The following is a 20,651-nucleotide window of genomic DNA, read 5'->3' as shown; positions in this document are numbered from 1 at the left end:
AGGAGGAGGAGGAGGAGGGGGAGGAGGAGGAGAAGATTATCAAGGAGGGAAGGAGTGGCTGAACAGTGCTCCATTTCTTGGATCCACTTGGTTATTCTGGATACTGACTGGGAGCTGAATTAAATGTCATATAGAATCACTATTAGCTGAAACTCTTTAGAGACAAAATTAAGGCTTGTGATTGACAGAGCATCCCAATGATTCATATTTAGCTAACTCAAAGACAACGTGTTTTGTTGCTGTTGGAGGGCACATGAATTGAGCTTGAATGTGGAAAGGGTTGGCTGCTGTTCATTCATACAGACAAGCCAGTTTCTCCCCCTCCTCTTTTGAACAGGTACTCCATCCACATGGATGGACACAGAGAGGTCAGGGCAGCTAATCCCTCCAGGATCAAACCGAGGGAGAAGATGCATAAACTCACTCATAGAGCAGATATGCAAGCATGACCTGAAAAGATGCGTAAAGTGAAAGTGACTTTGGGTCAGGCCCTGGGTCAGATTGTCATGGATTGTCTCTCAATAGCTCAATAATGAGGTATATCCTGGAAGCCAAATTTCCACTCCAGTATTTGTTAGCCTGCTGGTTTCTCAGAATTGAATGTATTTTAGATTGATTGATTTGACAGTCATTTGTAGATTCCCTACTTTGCATCTGGCACTCTTTTGTGACACCTCCACTATGTCTACCCACTAGCAGATGCTCATTTAATAGATAGGTATTGAGTGGCCACTATTTGTGAGGTCCAGTGCCAGTCACTGGAGCAGAGGTGTGCAAAATAGACCCTTCCCTCCTTTATGAGCTCACAGCCAAGTGGCAGAAATAGAAAATAATCCACTAAACATCTAAGTGTGTGATCTGAATTCCAATATCGATTTTGGCAAAAAGCAGCTACTCTCTCTACTGCTGGCAGGAAGTGTTTGGTGGCAAAACAAAAATGAGCTTAGACATGCTAAGCTGAAGCCATTACGGAATGTCAACAGCACTTGAGATGTTCCCAAATAAAACACTTTCTCCAAGAAGAGCTTCATTTTAGGGCACACATGAATGGTTATTTCTTTTTCTGGTTGAAAACCTTTGGGAAAATGTGTGTCTTGTATGTGAGTCTGTCTGCTTACACGTGTGTGTACATGTTCACACTGCATATAAAAGCGGCTAAGAATGGACAAGGATACTGTGTTCTGAACCAGAGAGTCAGGTAATGGACTCGATAGTGCACACAGGAAGAGTGTTGGACAGAAACCAGTTGGCTTTTATTTAACCTATTTCATAAGCAGAGAGAAAGGCGCTGGAATTGCTATAAATCTTTTACTCTCTATCCAAACTAATTCACTACTGTTGAAAGTAAACACTGTCTTAATTTGCTCCTCAGAATCACAGCTAGCATCAGGAAGTGATAGGTTCACTTTGCTTTGTTTTTTGCTTCCTCTTATTGGCTGTATGAAGAACAAACCCTAGAAGCCAGGGGCAAGGCCAATAGGGCTTCTCTTGTATTGCTTGCGCTATTTCTGTGTCCCTTGATTCCATTCCTTTCTCCCTTTCTCCCTTTCTCCTTTGCACTTGTCGCCTTGTTGGTTCCTCAGCAGTCCTTTCCATGCGTTTGTGTACATGTGCACACATGCATGTGTGTTCATAGATCATGCCTGTTTCCTCTGAAATACTCTCACCTTGCACTGTTCGCTAAGACAGAGAAAGAACCCAGTGTTCTGCAGACCTGTGCAGACCCCAAACCCTTGGAACACACATCTCATGCTTCTCTCTATGCCCCAACCGCCCAGTTCCTTCCTCCTCCTACTGTCCTCTCTGCTCACAGCACCCAAAGCAAGTATGTGCTAAAGTCTTTGAAGCTCCTCCCTCTGTTTCAGGAACTCAGAAAGGGAGAGGAAGGGGGGGGTACATGTGCTTTCTGACCCAAGCCCACTCATAATGACCTGTCTCCAAGTCAGGGGACATCTGTCATGGGTGGGGGGAGGTCCCCCACAGCGACAGTACTCCTACACTGCTGAGGGATGCTGTGTGGACAGGTGCTGTGTGAGAGTGCCCTGTGTGAGAGGAGTGCCCTGTGTGGGTGTGCCCTGTGTGAGAGTGCCCTGTGTGAGAGTGCCCTGTGTGGGTGTGCCCTGTGTGGGTGTGCCCTTTTTGGGTGTGCCCTGTGTGAGAGTGCCCTTTTTGGGTGTGCCCTGTGTGAGAGTGCCCTGTGTGGGTGTGCTCTGTGTGAGAGTGCCCTGTGTGTGAGTGCCCTGTGTGGGTGTGCCCTGTGTGAGAGTGCCCTTTTTGGGTGTGCCCTGTGTGGGTGTGCCCTGTGTGAGAGTGCCCTGTGTGAGAGTGCCCTGTGTGGGTGTGCCCTGTGTGAGAGTGCCCTGTGTGGGTGTGCCCTGTGTGAGAGGAGTGCCCTGTGTGAGAGTGCCCTGTGTGAGTGCCCTGTGTTCGTGTGCCATGTGGGTGTGCCCTGTGTGGGAGTGCCTTGTGTGAGAGTGCCCTGTGTGGGTTTGCCCTGTGTGGGTGTGCCCTGTGTGAGAGTGCCCTGTGTGTGAGTGCCCTGTGTGGGTGTGCCCTGTGTGAGAGTGCCCTGTGTGGGTGTGCCCTGTGTGAGAGTGCCCTGTGTGGGTGTGCCCTGTGTGAGAGTGCCCTGTGTGAGAGTGCCCTGTGTGTGGGTGTGCCCTGTGTGGGTGTGCCCTGTGTGGGAGTGCCCTGTGTGAGAGTGCCCTGTGTGGGTGTGCTCTGTGTGAGAGTGCCCTGTGTGTGAGTGCCCTGTGTGGGTGTGCCCTGTGTGAGAGTGCCCTTTTTGGGTGTGCCCTGTGTGGGTGTGCCCTGTGTGAGAGTGCCCTGTGTGAGAGTGCCCTGTGTGGGTGTGCCCTGTGTGAGAGTGCCCTGTGTGGGTGTGCCCTGTGTGAGAGGAGTGCCCTGTGTGAGAGTGCCCTGTGTGAGTGCCCTGTGTTCGTGTGCCATGTGGGTGTGCCCTGTGTGGGAGTGCCTTGTGTGAGAGTGCCCTGTGTGGGTGTGCCCTGTGTGGGTGTGCCCTGTGTGAGAGTGCCCTGTGTGTGAGTGCCCTGTGTGGGTGTGCCCTGTGTGGGTGTGCCCTGTGTGGGTGTGCCCTGTGTGAGAGTGCCCTGTGTGGGTGTGCCCTGTGTGAGAGTGCCCTGTGTGAGAGTGCCCTGTGTGTGGGTGTGCCCTGTGTGGGTGTGCCCTGTGTGGGAGTGCCCTGTGTGAGAGTGCCCTGTGTCGGTGTGCCCTGTGTGGGTGTGCCCTGTGTGGGTGTGCCCTGTGTGGGTGTGTCCTGTGTGAGAGTGCCCTGTGTGAGAGTGCCCTGTGTGGGTGTGCCCTGTGTGAGAGTGCCCTGTGTGGGTGTGCCCTGTGTGAGAGGAGTGCCCTGTGTGAGAGTGCCCTGTGTGAGTGCCCTGTGTTCGTGTGCCATGTGGGTGTGCCCTGTGTGGGAGTGCCCTGTGTGAGAGTGCCCTGTGTGGGTGTGCCCTGTGTGGGTGTGCCCTGTGTGGGTGTGCCCTGTGTGGGTGTGTGCTACATGGTTATCCCTCTCATGCATTCTCTTATATCTGAATAGGCTAGGTAGATGGACCCTGTTTTGTAGTAGGGGAACTGAGGTGTAAGGAGTTGATGTCCTTCCATAAGGACATGCAGGTGGTGAGAGCGCAGCCCAGCCACCATATTGTTCTCCCAGAGGACTGTATCTCCAACCCTGCACACTCCTTTCTTCACTACCGTCTTAGTTAAGTCACCCAGGTCATAAGAATATATTTGTGCTGTTTGTTGCATTGGTCCTCCTCTTGCTTCAGTACCACATGAGGACAGGGTCCTTAATTTTAGTTGATACCTGGTAATAATCTTCATCAGCATCTTCATCCCTGGCAGCAGCAGCAGCAGTGACAGGCGGCAGCCCTAACGAGGCTGTCAAAAACATTAGCTGAGTGATGGGTCTGCTGTGTCCACTCCTTCCTCAGAGCTCTCTCCAGTGCTGTCTGCAGGCAAGTATCTCTCCACTTCCATATTCATATTTTATCATTTTCTCCTATTCATCTTCCTCCTGCCCCCATCCTGATAGCCAGTCAGTGGAGGAGGATGAGACATTTGGCATCCTGAGGAGGAGAAACTCTGTGAGCCTGAGTGCATATCTCCTGGCAGAGGAGGAGCCGGGAACTGGGGAGCCAGGGGCTGGGCTTCCACGTCGCCAGGCACTCCGCAGAATCATCTCCATTGAGGAAGACCCCCTGCCTCAGCTCCTGGAAGGTGGATTTGAGAAGCCACTGAGCAAATGCCCAGAAGAAGAGGAGGTCTTTGATCAGGGGGCAGAAGGGCAAAGCATGGCAGCCCCAGCCTTGGAACTCACCCCTACGTCTCCCCGAGTGCAGCCTGTCGGAAAAGAAGCCCTCTACAAGGTAAGGGTCCAGGCAATGCTACTGAGATCTGCCCCCTTCTCTTTGAGCCCAGGAGCCCCCAAAGGATACCCAGGAGGCCAGCTGCAGTGGGCTCGGGCATTCACCATATTCTGTGTCCCAAAGGTTACCTTCCCTTCCTTATACCTTCTCAGCTGAGCCTCATAGAGACTCAACCATTTCATTAACTTCTCCTGGTTGACTTCCGTTGCCCCATATTTCACTCTCTCTCTTCTAACTCAGATATGAAGCATTTATTAAACACCTGCTGGAGTCAGTGTCTGCTAAGATCCGTTACAAGTGGTCATTTGGCATGGCTCTGTCAAGTGTGCATGCCATCATCTTTCTATTGACCTCAGCCAGCTACGCCTCTTGCGTTCCCTGGTGTCCCGTGTACTCTTCCCTCCAGTGTGTTTCTGCATACCTCTGTCTCTTCACTCAGATTTCCCTCTGAATTCTGTAAGGAGAGCAGTTCAAAGGTCATGGCACTTGGTTCTTATCACCAAACACTCTCTAGAAGGGTGGTTCCTCTTTGCCTTGAAGGAACTATGTCCCTCTGTTGGTTTGTAACTTGATCTTTGGAATAGGCCATCCAGCCCTTGGCCTCCACCCCATCCTCTAAAACTTCTCTAGAAATGTCATGGCAGTATGCAAGGGGCACCTCCCTCCCTTGGGCAGCCCCTAGCCGGTGGGTCCCTCTCTCCCCCTGCACTCCCTTCCAAGTCCCTTCAATACCATGGACCTACACTCACTTTCAGTGGGCACAGATGGGTCGATATTAAAATCATCCCAAGACATCACTTAGTATCACAATATGTGACCAGGAGGTCTGTAAGAGACAGGTCTAGATGGAAAGACTGTCTTCGCTGTGGTCTGATGGATGGGCCTGACGGATATTTTCCCTACTGCCAGAAGAAGCTGGAGCCCAGAGGGGAGAAGCTAGGGCAGCCTGCCTACCTGCTGGGATCTTAGCATAAGGCTGCCCAGCAGCCTGCCTCTGAAGCAGTGTGTTCTGTAAAGGCTCTTCTCTCACAGAGCACCCAGTACCCCCAAGTCTCCTCACAAGGCTGTGCCGCCATCTTGATACAACAGCAGAGAGAATAAAGGAGGTCAGTTGTGAGGAAGGCTGCCCTGAGGCAGACCTCCGTGAGGCGTAGACGATGCCACCTCTCTGAAGAGTATCTGGTAATAGGAATCAAGTGTCATGACCTTTCAACCCACACTTCTACTCCTAGTGAAATGTCAAGACTGTAAGTGCTGTTTAGAATAGACGACCATTAAAAAATAAGGCTACTATAGGGACATAAATTATATTACAGTAATTTAATAGGATATTATATGGCTGCTAGAAAATTATGATTCCAAAAACATCTTTAGTGACTCAGAGGGATTTGTATTGTTATTAAACAACTATGATAACTAGGATAAATTACATATGCATATATTTATTTCTCTAATCCATTAAATAAAACATTTTCTCATATATCAATAAGGGCATAAAATGTGAATAGTGACTATCTCAGACTATAAAGAATTTTGACTTTTCTTCCTACAACTCTGTATTTCCCAAGTTTAAAGATTAAAACAGATGACTTTAATTTTTTTAAATATTTATTTTATTTGTGAATGTGTATAGGCACATGCATGCCACAGCACATGTGTAGAGCTCAAAGGACCACTGTGAGAGTCAGTTCACTTCTTCCACTGTGTGAATCCCAGGGATAGAACCCAGGTTGACAGCCTTGGTGGCGGGAGCCAGCCATCTTGCTAGCCCAGTGTGTATCATTTTTTGCTTGGAGGTTTTCATTTTCTGACTTGGTTTCTGGGTGTTATTGTTGCTTGCTTATCCATCCATCTGTTTTGTGGTGTTGGGGACAGAAACTCAGGGCCCTATAGTGGTGTCAAACCCTTTATGTCTCAGATGCACCCTAACCCTGCTTTTTAAGCAGATAAGAGGGAAAGGACAATGACAGCACAGGTCCAGATGTGATGAACAGGCTTCCTTTACTTTGCCTGACCCTACAGTCCATCTGTCTGCCATCTGACAGATGGACTGTCCCCAAGAAAAGAGGCAGGGTGAAGGACCTCCCTGTTATGTGGATTAAGCTGCCTGTATCTGGAACATTCATGGCCTTATAGGTCAGTGCTTGAAAAGCAGAGTTCTTGCAGGGAAGGGACAGGGCGGCCGTGGGGCTGAAGGCCAGGCAAAACTGCAGTCACAACCATGGCCACCATCTTGACCACCTCCACCTTGGGTTTCACATTCCCACCTCTTGCCTGTGCCTACTTTGCCACATTTTGCTTAAACAAATGACAGTTGGAGGCACCTGGACAGGAGACAGGCAGAAGCCAGTGCCTTGTGTATTCACTGATAAAGAAAATGGGGCAGAGGGCATTGTATCTTAAATTCTTGTAGTTTGACATTAAATTCTTTCCTAACAACCGCATTTCTCTCCCAAAGTCTATTGGTGGCTTTGTTCCGAAATTCAAGTTCTGCTAATATCAGCTATGCTTTGTTGTTTATAGCACTTGCTCGACCAGATAAGCTAATTCCCTCAAATCCACTTTTAAATCCACCCCAAAGAGCCCGCCCTCTGATCGGCAGTGCTGAGCTGAGCTTGAAGGTGAGGCATTTGACGAGATTGTGCTCTGGAAGGAATGGCCCTCACACCACCTCCTGCTCCATGTCTGTCCCAGAGAAAGTTCAGCCCCAGGGTGATGGCAGTCCAGTCCTGCTTTGTTCTCTGGGTCTCGATGAACAGAGCAACGTGTGGAAGCCTGTAGAGACTTCCCACCTTCCTGAGTGAAAGAGTGTCCTAGTTTGGATTCTCTGTTGCTATGATAAAAACCCTGTCCAAAACCAACTGAAAGGGAAGAAAGGGTTTATTTTATCTTACAACTTCCAGGTCACAGTCAAACAATGAAGAAAGTCAGGACAGGAACTCAAGGCAGAGAAAGCTTCCAGGCTTTCTCTCCATGGCCTGCTCAGTTTCCTTGTTTACCACCTGCCCAGGGGTGGTACTATCCACAGTGGACTGGGCTTTCCATGTCAGTCATCAGTCAAGAGCATGCCCCAGCCTTGTCTACAGGCCAGTCTGACGGAGGATGTTCCTCAGTGGTTCCTTTTCCCAGATGATTCCAGCTTGTGCCAAGTTGACAAAAGCTAACCCTCACAAGGGTGGAAAATCACCACCTGGCTATCCATGGCAGGTGACTATGTGACAACCAAAGCTGAAGATAGGATACAAGGGCCATGTGTAGAGACTCGAGGGTCTCCATTCCACCCGGAGGCTATTCTGGAAACATGTGGCCATTAATGCCTATTTACTATAGACAGGGCATCTATGGTAAAGTAAAGAAATGCTTCCAGCCAGTGAAAGAACTAGTGGGTTACTTGGGGCTATCTATCCAAGCATGCGTGAATAACCAAAGACAGTGGTACCCCAGCAAGGGCGAGGACTCTTGAGAGCTATACCATGGGAACCCCTGCACAGCTTGCAGGCCCCTCCTCCACAGAGTCTTCCAGAGAGTCTCCTCCCCCAGACCAGTTGCCCCTGTCTTAAGGAGTCTGTGAATCTCAGAGCTTTTGGAGTCCCCTAAGTTTCTTGAGTCTTAGGAAGCATCTGGGGGGGGGATGTTCAAGTTAAAGGAAGGAGCTAAGTGATGATCCCCAGCCCCGTGGTCATCCATCTCTTTGCTCTCCCTCTGAAGACTACCTTGTGGTCCTAGTTTGCTTCTCTGTTGCTGTGATAAACACCATGACCAAAAGCAACTTGGGGAGGAAAGGGTTTATTTCAACTTACAGCTCACAGTCACGATGGGAAGTCAGGGCAAGAGCCAGAGAGCAGGAACTGAAGCAGAGGCCATTGAAGAGTGCTGCTTATGGCCTTGCTTCCCATGGCTGGCTCAGCCTGCTTTCTTGTAGCACCCACAATCACCTTTGCAGGGGTGGGGGCACCATTCATAGTGAACTGAGCCCTCCTAAAACCAATCATTAATCAAGAAAATGCCCTACAGACTTCCCCACAGGCCAATCTGATGGAGGCATTTTCTCAAATGAAGTTTCTTCTTCCCAGATGACCCTATTTAATGTCACATTGACAAAAACAAAACAAACAAACCCAGCACACTTGTCTTCCCTTTCTCCCCAAGCCCCTGCTTTCTGGGATCTTGACCCTTCTCATTCTCACTTGGTGCTCTGGGAACGCCACACTCAGTAACTGTTTACATTCCTGGCTCATCTACTCCACCAAGGGCCTGCCTGCTTGTCCTAGAGTCCCATCAGTCCTTTCCCATGAATGTCTGTGAATGGCTGGTATTTCTCCTAACCATCTCTTGTTCGTGCTAGAAGGAGCCGCATGCTCCAAGACCACTGCTAGGTGTATTCTGGGCCACAAGTGGCCTCCATGGTGCTGGGATCTCAGTGGATAATAAAAGGCAACCTGGCAGCAGCAGGGGCTAGTGGCCATGCCCAGCAGGTGATCAGACTGTCTCCATCTACAGGAGGAAAGCATTCCCTCTACCCCAGACCGGCTCTTCAAGATCGTGTTTGTGGGTGACTCTGCCGTGGGGAAGACGTCCTTCCTGAGGAGGCTCTGTGAGGCCCGCTTCTCCCCAGGCATGGCTGCCACTGTAGGTGAGTTCTCTCCTCCAGGAGGGAATAAAGGACTAGTGGGAGGGATGGTGGCACTGGCTGTTCAACAGAGGGCTGGGAGGAACAAGGAGAAGCCCAGCCCCCCCCCCCCCCCCCCCCGCCACACACACACTGCTGGGCTGCTATGCTGGTGGTATGTGGGTGGGGTGGGGTGAGTGCTTCGTAGTTCTGTAGTTCTGGCCTTGTATTTAGGGAGCTGAGGTTGACAACAGTGGGTGTGTAGTCTTTGGTCCTCTCTGTGAGCCCCCACCTACCCACCTAGCTTATGCTACTTCTGCAAATAATCTGTATATGTATGCAGGAATATATTACTCGTGTGTGTGTGTGTGTGTGTGTGTGTGTGTGTGTGTGTGTGTGTGTGTGTGTGTGTGTGATAATACAAGCATGAAGGTCAGAAGATAGTCTATGGAAGTCTATGGAAGTTGGCTCTCTCTTTTCTCAGGTCATCAGGCTTTACAACAAGTACCTTTACTGACTGAGTCATCTCACTAGTCCTCTGCTGCCATTTCAGTCAATGAGACCCTGAGCCTTCATGCTTCCCCAGATCTGATGAGAACTCCCCCAGAGCCAAGACCACCACCCCCAACCTTTCCTATGGGCCTACTCCTGCCTGCCTGCCTGCGGATACATGTACAACCAGCAAACACCCTGCAAGTCTTCTTTTACACATTGACTTGACTTGTCCTATATCCCGGATCTGCTGGGAGTCATCAGAAATTAACTGTAGGAGTGGATTAGGCTCAGCCGCCATTAGATAATCATGGCTGAATGTGTCCCCACTTTTTTTATTCAAAAAGAGATTTTTAATTGTTTCACCCAAAGCTGCACATGGCATTAAAGTGTAGCTTCTACCATGTTGAGTCACTCAACAAAAGATGAGGGTGAATGCTTGCTGTGCCTCTTCAGCTGAACTGATGAGCCAACCAAACTTGACAATGGTTGGCTACAATCTGAGCATTGGCCGTGACCACATATCCACCATTTCAACCTGTCTTCACATGTGATCAGCCTGACAGACTGAGAAGCTGAAGTCCAGAGAGATCAGGAGCCCTATACACATTCCTATGATTAGTGCTGGCACCCCCACAGGACCCCCACACCCCCCAACATCTAGCCTTTCAACGGTAGCTTAACAACGTTACATTGTATGCACATAGAAACCCATGAATGGTAGGGTCCCTTTTCTGCCTTTTGAGGTGGGCAGAAGTTGGGGTCAGGAAAGACTGAGGAGGTTCAGTGGGACATTGGAAACCCCAGGTCCTCATCCGCTACTGACCATCACAGTCCCCTTGATTTTTCTTACGTGAAAAAGAAAGGATTTCATATGGGTCCCTGACATGCTTCCAAGTCCAGATCTCTGGCCAGACCGCCCTTGACCATCGGCTTCTGACAAGCTGGTTCTGCAGGGCAAACCTCCCAAGGCCCAGGCCCCGGGGCCTTTCCTAGGGGGAAAGTCAGCATTTTCCTTTCATTCTGAACTGGCTCCTCCATCTCCTTTCTTACCCACTGAGTCTTCCCACATGCTCCAGTGCCCTGTGCTTCCTGGCAGGCCTTTTCTTACACTGTGGCACCTCTCCCCTCCCTCCCGCACTACTCCACATAAAGACTGAGGACATCCCAATGCAAAGCATCAGACATGAAAGGAAGCAGGGCAGGCACTGGATGCAAACCCAGGACAGTCTGACCTAGCTATCTTTTGAGGGGAAACCAGGGTGCTTACTGCAAAGAGGTACTGCAGTGTCTGGAGGCAGTCAGACTGCCTTTCCTAGAGGGTGCTCCAGTATGGGACCCACAAGTCAGGGCTATATCAGGGGCCCATAGTGACAGGCAAGATGCCTTTTGAGACCCCAGGCTCATCTCTAAGTCACATGCCTCTCCTGACAGTGGAGTCAAGTTCCACTCCCAACCTCATGCCTGAGATAGAATGCTCTATTGAAGAAGAAAACTGGCCCACTTGTACTTTCCCAGAGGCCACCACACATTTCGGGAAACATCCACAATTTAGGAAGAGGACAAACCAAATGTCCTTTATCATGGGGCACAAAGACACCAGAGCAGTAGCAGGTTCTCTAGGGCAACTTCTCTAGCCCAGTGTGCCTGGCCTTGCTCTATGTGTGAGTTGATGAGCAGCTGCCATACCAGCCACCAAAGTAAGTTCCTTTTAGGGTATTATGTCACTGAAGAGTCATTTTCCCAAGGCCACACAGCAGACCAACCCCCACCCAGAGCTCTGGCCAATCTCTTGTCCAGAGCAGCAGATACCAACTCTGTAGTTGGTAACTTTCTACTCTTTGCTCTTTGGGGGGCCCACCATCCAGCTCCCAAATAAATACACAGAGACTTATTCTTTCTTGTGAATGCCCTGCCTTAGTTTGGCTTGTTTCTAGCCAGGTTTATTAAATAATCCCGACTACCTTTTGCCTCCAGGTTTTTATGTTTCTCAATTCTATATACCTTTCTTTGTATCTCATTCTATGGCTTGCTGTGTAGCTGGGTGGCTGGCCCTTGATGGCCCCTTCTCCTCCCCTTGATCGCTCTTCAATCTTTTTATCTCCTTCTATTTATTCTCTCTACCTGGAAGTCCCATCTGTTTCTCTCTCTTGCCTTGCTACTGGCCATTTAGCTCCTTAATAGATCAATCAGGTGTTTTAGACAGACAAAGTAACACAGCTTCACAGAGTTAAACAAATTCAACATAAAAGAATGTGACATATCTTTGCATCATTAAACAAATGTCCCACAGCATAAATAAATGTAAAACATCTTCAACTAATATTCCACAATACCACTCAGTAACAAACACTGGGCTTTTCTTTAGGCTCACATCTGTCACTTGAGGTCACTTCCTGGTCTCCCACATTCCATGAGAAAATGGTGTGTAGAACTCTTTCGTGTTTCTACTCTACCTCAGGACCCTGCCTGCTTCTTCATGAATAGGTGTTTGGACCTCTGGGGATCTGTAGACCCAACTGATGACTTTTGTGGAGCCCTGGAGCTGGAAAGACCCTTGGAGATGGTCTATTCACATCCAGCCAGATTGTGAGGGGACATAGGCACAGTCAGAGTGAGCACCAGAGACCAAACCACCTTGGCAGCCAGGTTTCTTCCCCAGTGCTTAGGCCCACTTCTCCACATGGCTTCATAACCTCCCTGCTTTAATCACAGCCCAGAACCCAAAAGCATGTCCTGATAGAATGCTTCCTGTTCTTTCTTGACCACCAGTGAGGTCCTCACCCCATGTCCTATAGGGGATTCCTGAAGCTAGGGCTCTCCTGCCAGGCAACTTGTAGACATGTCCCCTCCCCTCCCTTCCTTGCATGGTGACAGCCTGGCCCGTCTTCACCAGAAAGGCTGACATCACCTTCCAGGGACCCTTCAGTTCAGCTCTAACCCATGATTTCTTTACTTCAACTGTTACAGCGAATTGGGTTGCAAGATGAAGGATATCTCAATGCCATCATGGAATGTTCCCCCAGAACTTAGAGATTATGAAATACCAATTTAGTTCCTTCAAACCTCCATCCCCCTCAGCACACAAAGAACTGAATCTCTAAAACTGAGGAGAAATGACATTATCAAGGTCATGCTGCCTGCATTGGCAGGGCCCAGTCTCCTGGTGCTTGGACCTTTAGAGTTCCAGATGGCCTTAAAACGTTTGTTCCAGGCCCTTTGTCCCCACAGTATTCCCCTGCCTCTTTTGTCAAGCACTTGTTCTCCTGCCGTGGTGTCTGGGTGCTGTCACTGTCACGCCATCCTCACCTTATTCTCTAGCTGCACATCCGGCCTCTGGGGTCTTGTTTATATGCTTCCCTAGCTGCCTGCCTGATGCTGGACAAAGAAATGCCCTTCCAGTCCAGTGCAGAATCATACCAAGCTCACCACCTCACAGAATGCCCTCTGCCTACCCCACTCCCTGCAAAATAAAGACCCTGTCCATCCTCTATCAACCAACCAGAAAGGTAGACATGGCCTGCTAGAAGCAGCCAAGACCAGCTGCTCCCTGCAACACCCACTTGCCTTTTCCTTGTTTTCCATGTCAACAACAGAAAGCTCTGTTCATGGGGCTTCAGGCCCTATGAGTGCTTTTCGGTCTGCCCCTGCCAGTGCAGTATCCACAGTTGGTTGCTCAAAAGTAGTGAGAAAACGGAAAATAGGGCTTCTCCAAAGCATAGAGTTGGGGTATCCCTCCCTCTTATGCTTTCAATCAAGAAGAAAACTCACCCCCAGTTCAGCAGCTAGCAGTGTCATGTTTTGATGGGTACACATGGTTATGGGTTGCCTGGTGAAAGGAAACCTCAGGCAGCCTCTGCTCCAGGTAAGGATGCTGGAATGGACTGGAGCGCCTCACCCTAGCTGCCAGCCCAGGGAAGGGAGGAACCTTGACTGCAATTTCTTATCTCTCCATGGTGTGTGTGTGTGTGTGTGTGTGTGTGTGTGTGTGTGTGTGTGTGTATCTGCATATGTGTGCAAATTATAACCCTCATGGGTGACTTGAGGACACCAAAAGAATGGCAGCCTACACGAAAATATTGGGAATATAGTAAAAACATTCTACTCTTTTTCTCACCCAGATGAATCCATTCCTGTCTGTGAAGCAAAAGACCTGGGGTGACCTTTACCACTTCCTGCTTCTTCCATAACTGCTGAGTATCTCCTGCTACTCTCTGCCAAGGTTTCTGTTCCCTGTTCTGCTCCCGTTCCCTGCAGGGCAAGGACTGTTGGGTCTCTGTGAAAATGGAAAGGGATGCCTTCCAGTTCTGCAAACGGGAGCCATAAATAATAAGGCTTTTAGGAATCTTTATGCATTTTTAAACACTCTTAAGATCACAGGAGAGAAAAAGGCCTATAAAAGGGGTCAACCTATGACCAGAGAGGGCCATGTGTAATATTCAACCCATGACCAGAGAGGGCCATGTGTGGTGTTCAACCCATGACCAGAGAGGTTCATGTTCATGTGTGGTGTTCAACTCATGACCAGAGAGCCATGTGTGGTGTTCAACCCATGACCAGAGAGGGTCATGTGTGTACTATGACAGCTGTGTTTGTGACCCAACACCAAAGTGTGAACTTACCTAAAACATTACCTGATTTTCTGTGTGGTGTGTGTGTGTGTGTGTGTGTGTGTGTGTGTGTGTGTGTGTGTGTGTAAACATGACCTTTGTATAGAATAAGTTATGTCACACAAAATAAAACATAAGTATGTTTGCAACTATAGTACATACCTTGTATTTAATGTGTGGCCCAAGACAATTATTCATCTTTCAATGTAGCTCAGAGAAGTCCTTAGATTGGAGAATCCTAGAAGACCATGTGTTGGGATTTTTGGCTCTGAGGGCTGCACATGTCACTGACCTGACCCTGACCCTGACCCTGTGGGTAGCCCAACCTGGGGAGGGTTACATAACTGAAGAGGTGATCATAAATGGCCTCATGATGATAGAGTCCTAGACCCTTTCCGAGGGTGGATACTGCCTTTGTCTCATTCTCCTGACTCTTTTTTGTTCTTTCTGCTATTTGCCAACCCCCTTCCCTCCTCCCTCTGCTCCTCCATTCATCTTCCTCCTTTTCAAACTCCTCTTGGATTATCTGATGGGGATATTAAAGTTTGCTTCATCCCCTCAGCATTGGAATTTATTAGGGACATTTTGAAAGCAGTTTCACCAAAAGAAAAGAATGAAAGGGGAAAGCTACAGAGTAAGGAAGGCATGGAATAAGCATGACAGTCGTCATCCCCAGTTAGGTAGTCATCTGCTCATTGCATGTTGCTTTTGTGCCTAGGCCCTGACATGACTTCATCCAGCATCCTAGAGTAGGTACATGATGGTATAGCAAGGCACCCATAGCTAAGATGGGTTCAGTGAAGTCGTCAAGTCCTGGGGTCTGAAACAGGACCAGAACTCAAGTCTCAAGACCCCTGTGTGGTGCTTGGTCCATTTTTCCACACTTCCCCACAGGTACTACTCAGGGAAGATTGCCCGCCATGGTTCCAGACAGGGAGGCACCATCTCCTGACTTGGAAGTGAGGGTACCCATGACCAAGGCAGTTCTCACAGGCCTGTTTCATCTTGCAGGCATCGACTACCGAGTGAAGACCGTCACTGTGGACAACACACGGGTGGCTCTGCAGCTGTGGGACACGGCTGGGCAGGAGAGGTGAGGGGCTGCATACCCAGGTCTCAGGCCAGGGCTCCCAAGGAAGGTACGCACCTGACGCTGGCTCTCCCATGGCAGATATCGCTGTGTAACTCAGCAGTTCTTCAGGAAGGCCGACGGCGTGGTTGTTATGTATGACCTCACAGCCAAGCAATCCTTCCTGTCCATCCGGCAGTGGCTGAGCAGCGTGGAGGTGAGCAGCCACTTTCCTGGAAGGTCTTGGGTTTGCCAGACTTTTCTCTGCTCCCTGACTCTCCCCTGTGGCTCTTGGCACATTCACAACTTCATCCCAGGCTCCACCTACCCATCATGGGCTCTTCCTCCCACTTGGCTCTGATGTCTGACGTCTCCCACCCAAATCCGCCCCTTCGTCAGCATCACTCAGCGGGACCATGCCCTGGGTCGGCTGCCAATCTGCATGAGTCCCATTACCAAGAACATTAAAGGACAGAATGTAAGCAGATCTAAGAGTTTCTGAGAGAGTGGCTTAACACAAACCATTTCTCAAAATTCCTGTCCCTAAAACACTTACTGAATGTGAAGAACTAAAATTTGAAATGCCATGGGTTGTCTTTTACTGAGCTAATGAAAGCGGCAAATGATATATGGGTAGATCCTATTTGAACTTTGAAATTCATGACACAATTCTCCTATGGTATCACCATCATCATCGTCATCATCATCGTCACCATCCTACTCTTCCATCCTCTCCTTCTTCTCTCCCTCCTCCCCCTCTTCCTCCCTCCTCTTTCTCCTATCATCATCATCATCATCATCATCATCATCTTCTTTCTTTTTTCTCCTTCTCCTGTCCCTTCTCCTCCCCTTCCTTCTGATCTTTTTCTTTGTTGTTGGCAGCACCAGGAGTAACACTGCTGATGATCTAAGCCAGTAGGTTTTTTCGTATCTTTGTCCTCGGAGTCCTGGAATCAGGCTGACATTCCCTAGAAAGTGGGGCAGGGCAGGGCAGGGAAAGGTTTAGTGATCACAGTTCAGGGCCCCCCATTCTCCTTTCTCCGTACTATCTGCTCAGCTCTTTCCAGCTCTGTACATTGGAGATCTACAAACAATGCTGTAGACAGTGGGGTCTCCATTTGAAAGTAGTCAGTCTGGCGCCACCTAGTACAATCCCTCACATCTCAAAGCGAGGAAACTGAGCTGCAACTTCTCCAAGTCTTCATTCTTCCCCTAGCCTCAGACATCCACACACATCCAAACCGAGACCTGAGCTGGCAAGTCTGGTATTGACGGCAGTGATGGGGGCAAACGGGAGACTGTGTTCTCTGCTGTCGCTGGGGGTGGCTCTAGTCTCTAGAGATCAGGCTGAATCTGGTGAGCAGGAAGAAATGGTAGAGGATATCATTGCAGACTTGAGTATGAGCGCGGTCCTTCACACAGCTGAGCATGGTGTACCTCAGCTCTGTGAACAGGTGCTTAGGCAGGGACCTCACCTCATAGGAGCCTTGAGTCACCCGTGGGCTTAGACACCAGGCTGAGGCAGTAAATTGTACATTGTTAACTTGGAATCTTCTAAGTATGGGTAATTTGTAGTTTGAATCTTGTCTTTTAAAACAAGTTTGACAGAAAGTGCTGATGAACTCTAAAGGAACTCTGAAGAGACAGTGCCTGAGCACTGGGCTCCACTGAACAACACTAAAGGCAAGGCCTTCCCTATAGACAGGCCAGCCCAGGGCTTAGAAATTAAAAAGCAAAAATAAACAAAAAACAAAAATTCAGCTGCCCAGGCAGTTTTGTTTTTCAGCCTCTATAGTTCCTACCACGAATAAGTGCTTCTCAAAGTCCTCCATACCTGGGAATCTCCTGAAGGCCTTAAAAGACAGACCCTCTCACAGGTGCAGGCATATGAGATTCCAAATTTCTGACAACTTTGCAAGGAAGGCAGTGCTGCTATTCCACTCTCAGAATAGCAAGGCTCTGAGTCATTTTCAAAGCACCTCTGAGCCCTGACCAAGACTTTTCTTAAGACGGGCCATGTGCCCAGCACTCACTGGACCCGAGAGGCTGCACTAGGAAAGGCATCCAGTCCCACGGCTCAGGGTTCAGGAGCAAGTGTAGGAGGCTGTGCCAAACGGTTGACTGTGTGTTGAAGGTGTGGGAAAGAAGCATCATAAATGCAATTATTCCCCCATTCTTGAAAAGCTAAGTCATTCTGCCTTGGCAACCAGCAATCAGAGGTGTCAGGTGATAGATTAAAACTTGACACCTAATTTGATCTGAGGGGAACTGAAAATAATAAGTACTTTATATTTGCGGAGAACCTTATTTTTTCAAAGAGCTTGGAGCACTTTGCCAACTCCCTCGCCTGGAGAAGGAAGGTGGGGGGAGCTGTAATCACAGTCTTCAGGGCTTGAAGCCTTGTTAGTAACTGAATGGTGGCCAGCTGTTCCCAGTGCCCCGCCCACCCAGGCCACCTGAAGTTAGGCAAACAATTGTTTGCCACGAATGGGAAAGATGTGGTCTTGAAGATGGTGTGGGGAGGAGATAGGTACTCAGGGAAGGAGATGGAGCTCTCTGGAAAAGCAGTTCTTAGCTCAGCTCAGCCATTTCCTGGCCCTGACTCTTGGGCCAACCATTCACTGAGGGACAGGACCCTGTAATACTGTCCCCACCCAAATTCTACAGTGCATAGCATGGACCTCCTTGGGGTGGGGGCAGGGCAGGGGATGACAGAGTGAGAGTATACATGAGAGGTCCTGAGGGTCCCTCCAGCTTGAAGGCTATTAGAGACTTGTTATCCAAGAAAACATCTGGAGAGTTACTCTGGCACTCATATTACAGAAAAAATATCTGGAGAAATTGTATGTGAAGCAAAGCTCACTTGGCTCACAGTTCAGGAGGACCCAGGGCATGGTGGTGCCTGGGCTGGTTTAGCTCTGTCAGGACCATCTTAGTTATATTGCATCATGGTGGGTCTCACCATGGTGGAAGCTGATGAGGAGACCAAGAGAAGTGAAGGGGCCAGGCTGGCTCTCTTTATGGCAACTCTCCTGTAAGAACTAACCAGGGCTGGGTGGTGGTGGCACACGCCTTTAATCCCAGCACTCAGGAGACAGAGGCAGGCGGATCTCTACGAGTTCCAGGCCAGTCTGGTCTACAGAGAAAATTCCAGGATAGTCAAGGCTATGAAGAGAAACCCTATCTTGAAGAACAAAACAAAAAGAACTAACTAGGGACTCACAAGAATTATTACCTCATGGCCTTCCAAGGATGCATGCCTCATGACCTAGTACCATTTGCTAGGCCCCATTCCCCCCCCACCTCCCACGCGCGCACGCATGTGTGCCTTCATCACACTGAGCGAGAGCAGAGACAGTCCTGGGGGATCAGTCTCTCTGAACAGGAGTGTCCCGTGTGATGAGGTGGTTTTGCCTTCACAGCACCTCTGGGAGAATAGATCTGAGCACTCAGTTTGGAGAAGAGAGAAGTTGGGCACAAGGCACACCGTGTTAAGGCATAGACAAACTAGATAAGTGAACTTCCAAGGGACTTGGGTCAGGCAGAGGTCACAGACCTGGCTACAGCAATTCAGTCTGGTGTGTTCCCCAAGTCTAGGCTGTAAATCTCCAATGTCTAGTCTACTTATTCAACTTCATGTTCAGATTTGTTTTTGTAATCATTCAGGTGGCACCATATTGTGAGGCCTAGGCATTAAGGAAGTAGAAAATGGATGGAAAGGTGAATCCATATAGAACATTTCTGAGCTAAGCAAACAACAACAATACAAGCACACATGTATGCACACACATATACACCTCACTTGGGAGGACAAAGAGAAGTGACTTGTCCACAGGCACCCACAGCTTGTAGGTACAGTTAGAACCGGAACCCTGGCTCTGCCGCTGTATCATGATGCTTTCTTCATCCGGCCGGCTAGCATCTCCTAAAACATAGGTGCATTGGTCTCTTCCCCAGGCCTTGTTGCTCTAGTCTCCAAGCAGAACAATATTTCATCTGGAGAGGTTCTGACCCACTTCCTTCTCCCTTACTGGTTGCAAGTGAAATCTCAGCCCGTGATCTTTGTCCTTGGTGACAATGTACAGCAGGGAGCAAAAATAGCAGTTTGATTTCCCCCCCACATTCCAAGTTGAACTTGAAGCGCTGACAGTTTAAAATGAACTATACAAATAAATCTTGTTTTGACTCATAGTCCAGGGGGTGGATAAATATGGAAACCCTCAAGATATAATTTTGCAGTCATTTTTTTTCTTAGTATCACGGCATGCTTTAATGTGATGAGAAAATTTTTTTTTCTGGCTCCAGAGAAATAGCAACATTTTCCCAGTTAAGTGCTTTTTCATGCCTCCAGCAAACAGACATTCTCACATACACATTCAGGCATGGGTACACAGGCGCACACACATACCACACATGCATACACCATACACACACACACACACACACACACACACACACACACAAACCACACACACACACACACACACACACACACCACATGCATACACCATACACACACACCACACACACACCCCATACCACACACACACACACACCACACCACACACACACAAACACACACACACATACACACCTCACCACACACACACACCACACATGCATACACCATACACACACACCACACACACCCCCCATACAACACACACACACACACACACACCACACCACACACATACAAACACACACACACATACACACCAGCTCAACCCGGCAGCTGCTCACCCAGGGCTGAGTGACAGCCCTCTGCTCCTAGTTGACAGCTCTAGTTTGGTAAAGTTCGAGTTGGATGATCTGAATTTCAACAAATCTATCTTCCATCACACTCAAATATAGAGAAAAGCAGCTATGGCAATCAAAGGTGTAGAATGTTAGAACATTCTAAAACAGGAACTATTTTAAGGATCAGAGACCAGCAATTCAGAGAACAGAAACTACTAAAGGACTCATCCAGAGAAAAGGTGGTAGCACCCAGCCCCCTAAGGTTAAGAGCCATCAAACTGGCCTGTGGCACATATCCTGGGATTCTAGAGCATTATCAACAACAGAGGCTAAGGGAGAGCTGTTCACCAAGTCTCCCAGGCTTAGTAGAAGTGCACTTTGTACTCTCAAAAGGAGATGTCGGGCTGGAGGCACGGCTCAGTGGGAGAGTACCAGCCTTTCATGGGAAAGGACCTGCATTCCATGTCCAGCACCAAAATAATGATAATAAGAAGTGATGATAAATTGAAATAATGATAAATTTAAAGGAAAAGTGTTGCAACACCTAATAGGTAATTATGTGTCTCTTTGTACCAAGTAGTACCAGACAAGCTGAGAACCTAGGTAGAAATAAGGAAGGCATAAACTTCAGGGAGATAGTTCAGGAGTCAGGGAAGATCCCAAGACTGACATGCAGACCAACCCACCCTATTACTCTACTGGTGATGGGGCCAGGGTCATGAGGACTGCTGCTCGTCAAA

General features: G+C 48.8%; 1 protein-coding gene across 1 annotated transcript in view; it reads left to right on the top strand.

The window, feature by feature from the left end:
• Window positions 1–20,651, top strand: part of Cracr2a (calcium release activated channel regulator 2A) — a 115,660-nt gene that overhangs the window by 83,500 nt on the left and 11,509 nt on the right. Inside the window, exons 12-15 of the mRNA XM_027428357.2 lie at window positions 4,058–4,391; window positions 8,892–9,024; window positions 15,114–15,195; window positions 15,274–15,388. Of these exons, the coding sequence (XP_027284158.1) occupies window positions 4,058–4,391; window positions 8,892–9,024; window positions 15,114–15,195; window positions 15,274–15,388 (664 nt within the window). The remainder of the gene's footprint in view (window positions 1–4,057; window positions 4,392–8,891; window positions 9,025–15,113; window positions 15,196–15,273; window positions 15,389–20,651) is intronic.

The sequence above is a fragment of the Cricetulus griseus genome, chromosome 8 (genome assembly GCF_003668045.3).
Source record: "Cricetulus griseus strain 17A/GY chromosome 8, alternate assembly CriGri-PICRH-1.0, whole genome shotgun sequence".
In the NCBI taxonomy this organism is placed as follows: domain Eukaryota; kingdom Metazoa; phylum Chordata; class Mammalia; order Rodentia; family Cricetidae; genus Cricetulus; species Cricetulus griseus.
Note: the sequence above shows the minus strand (reverse complement) of the source record. Positions and strands in the feature narration are given on the sequence as shown.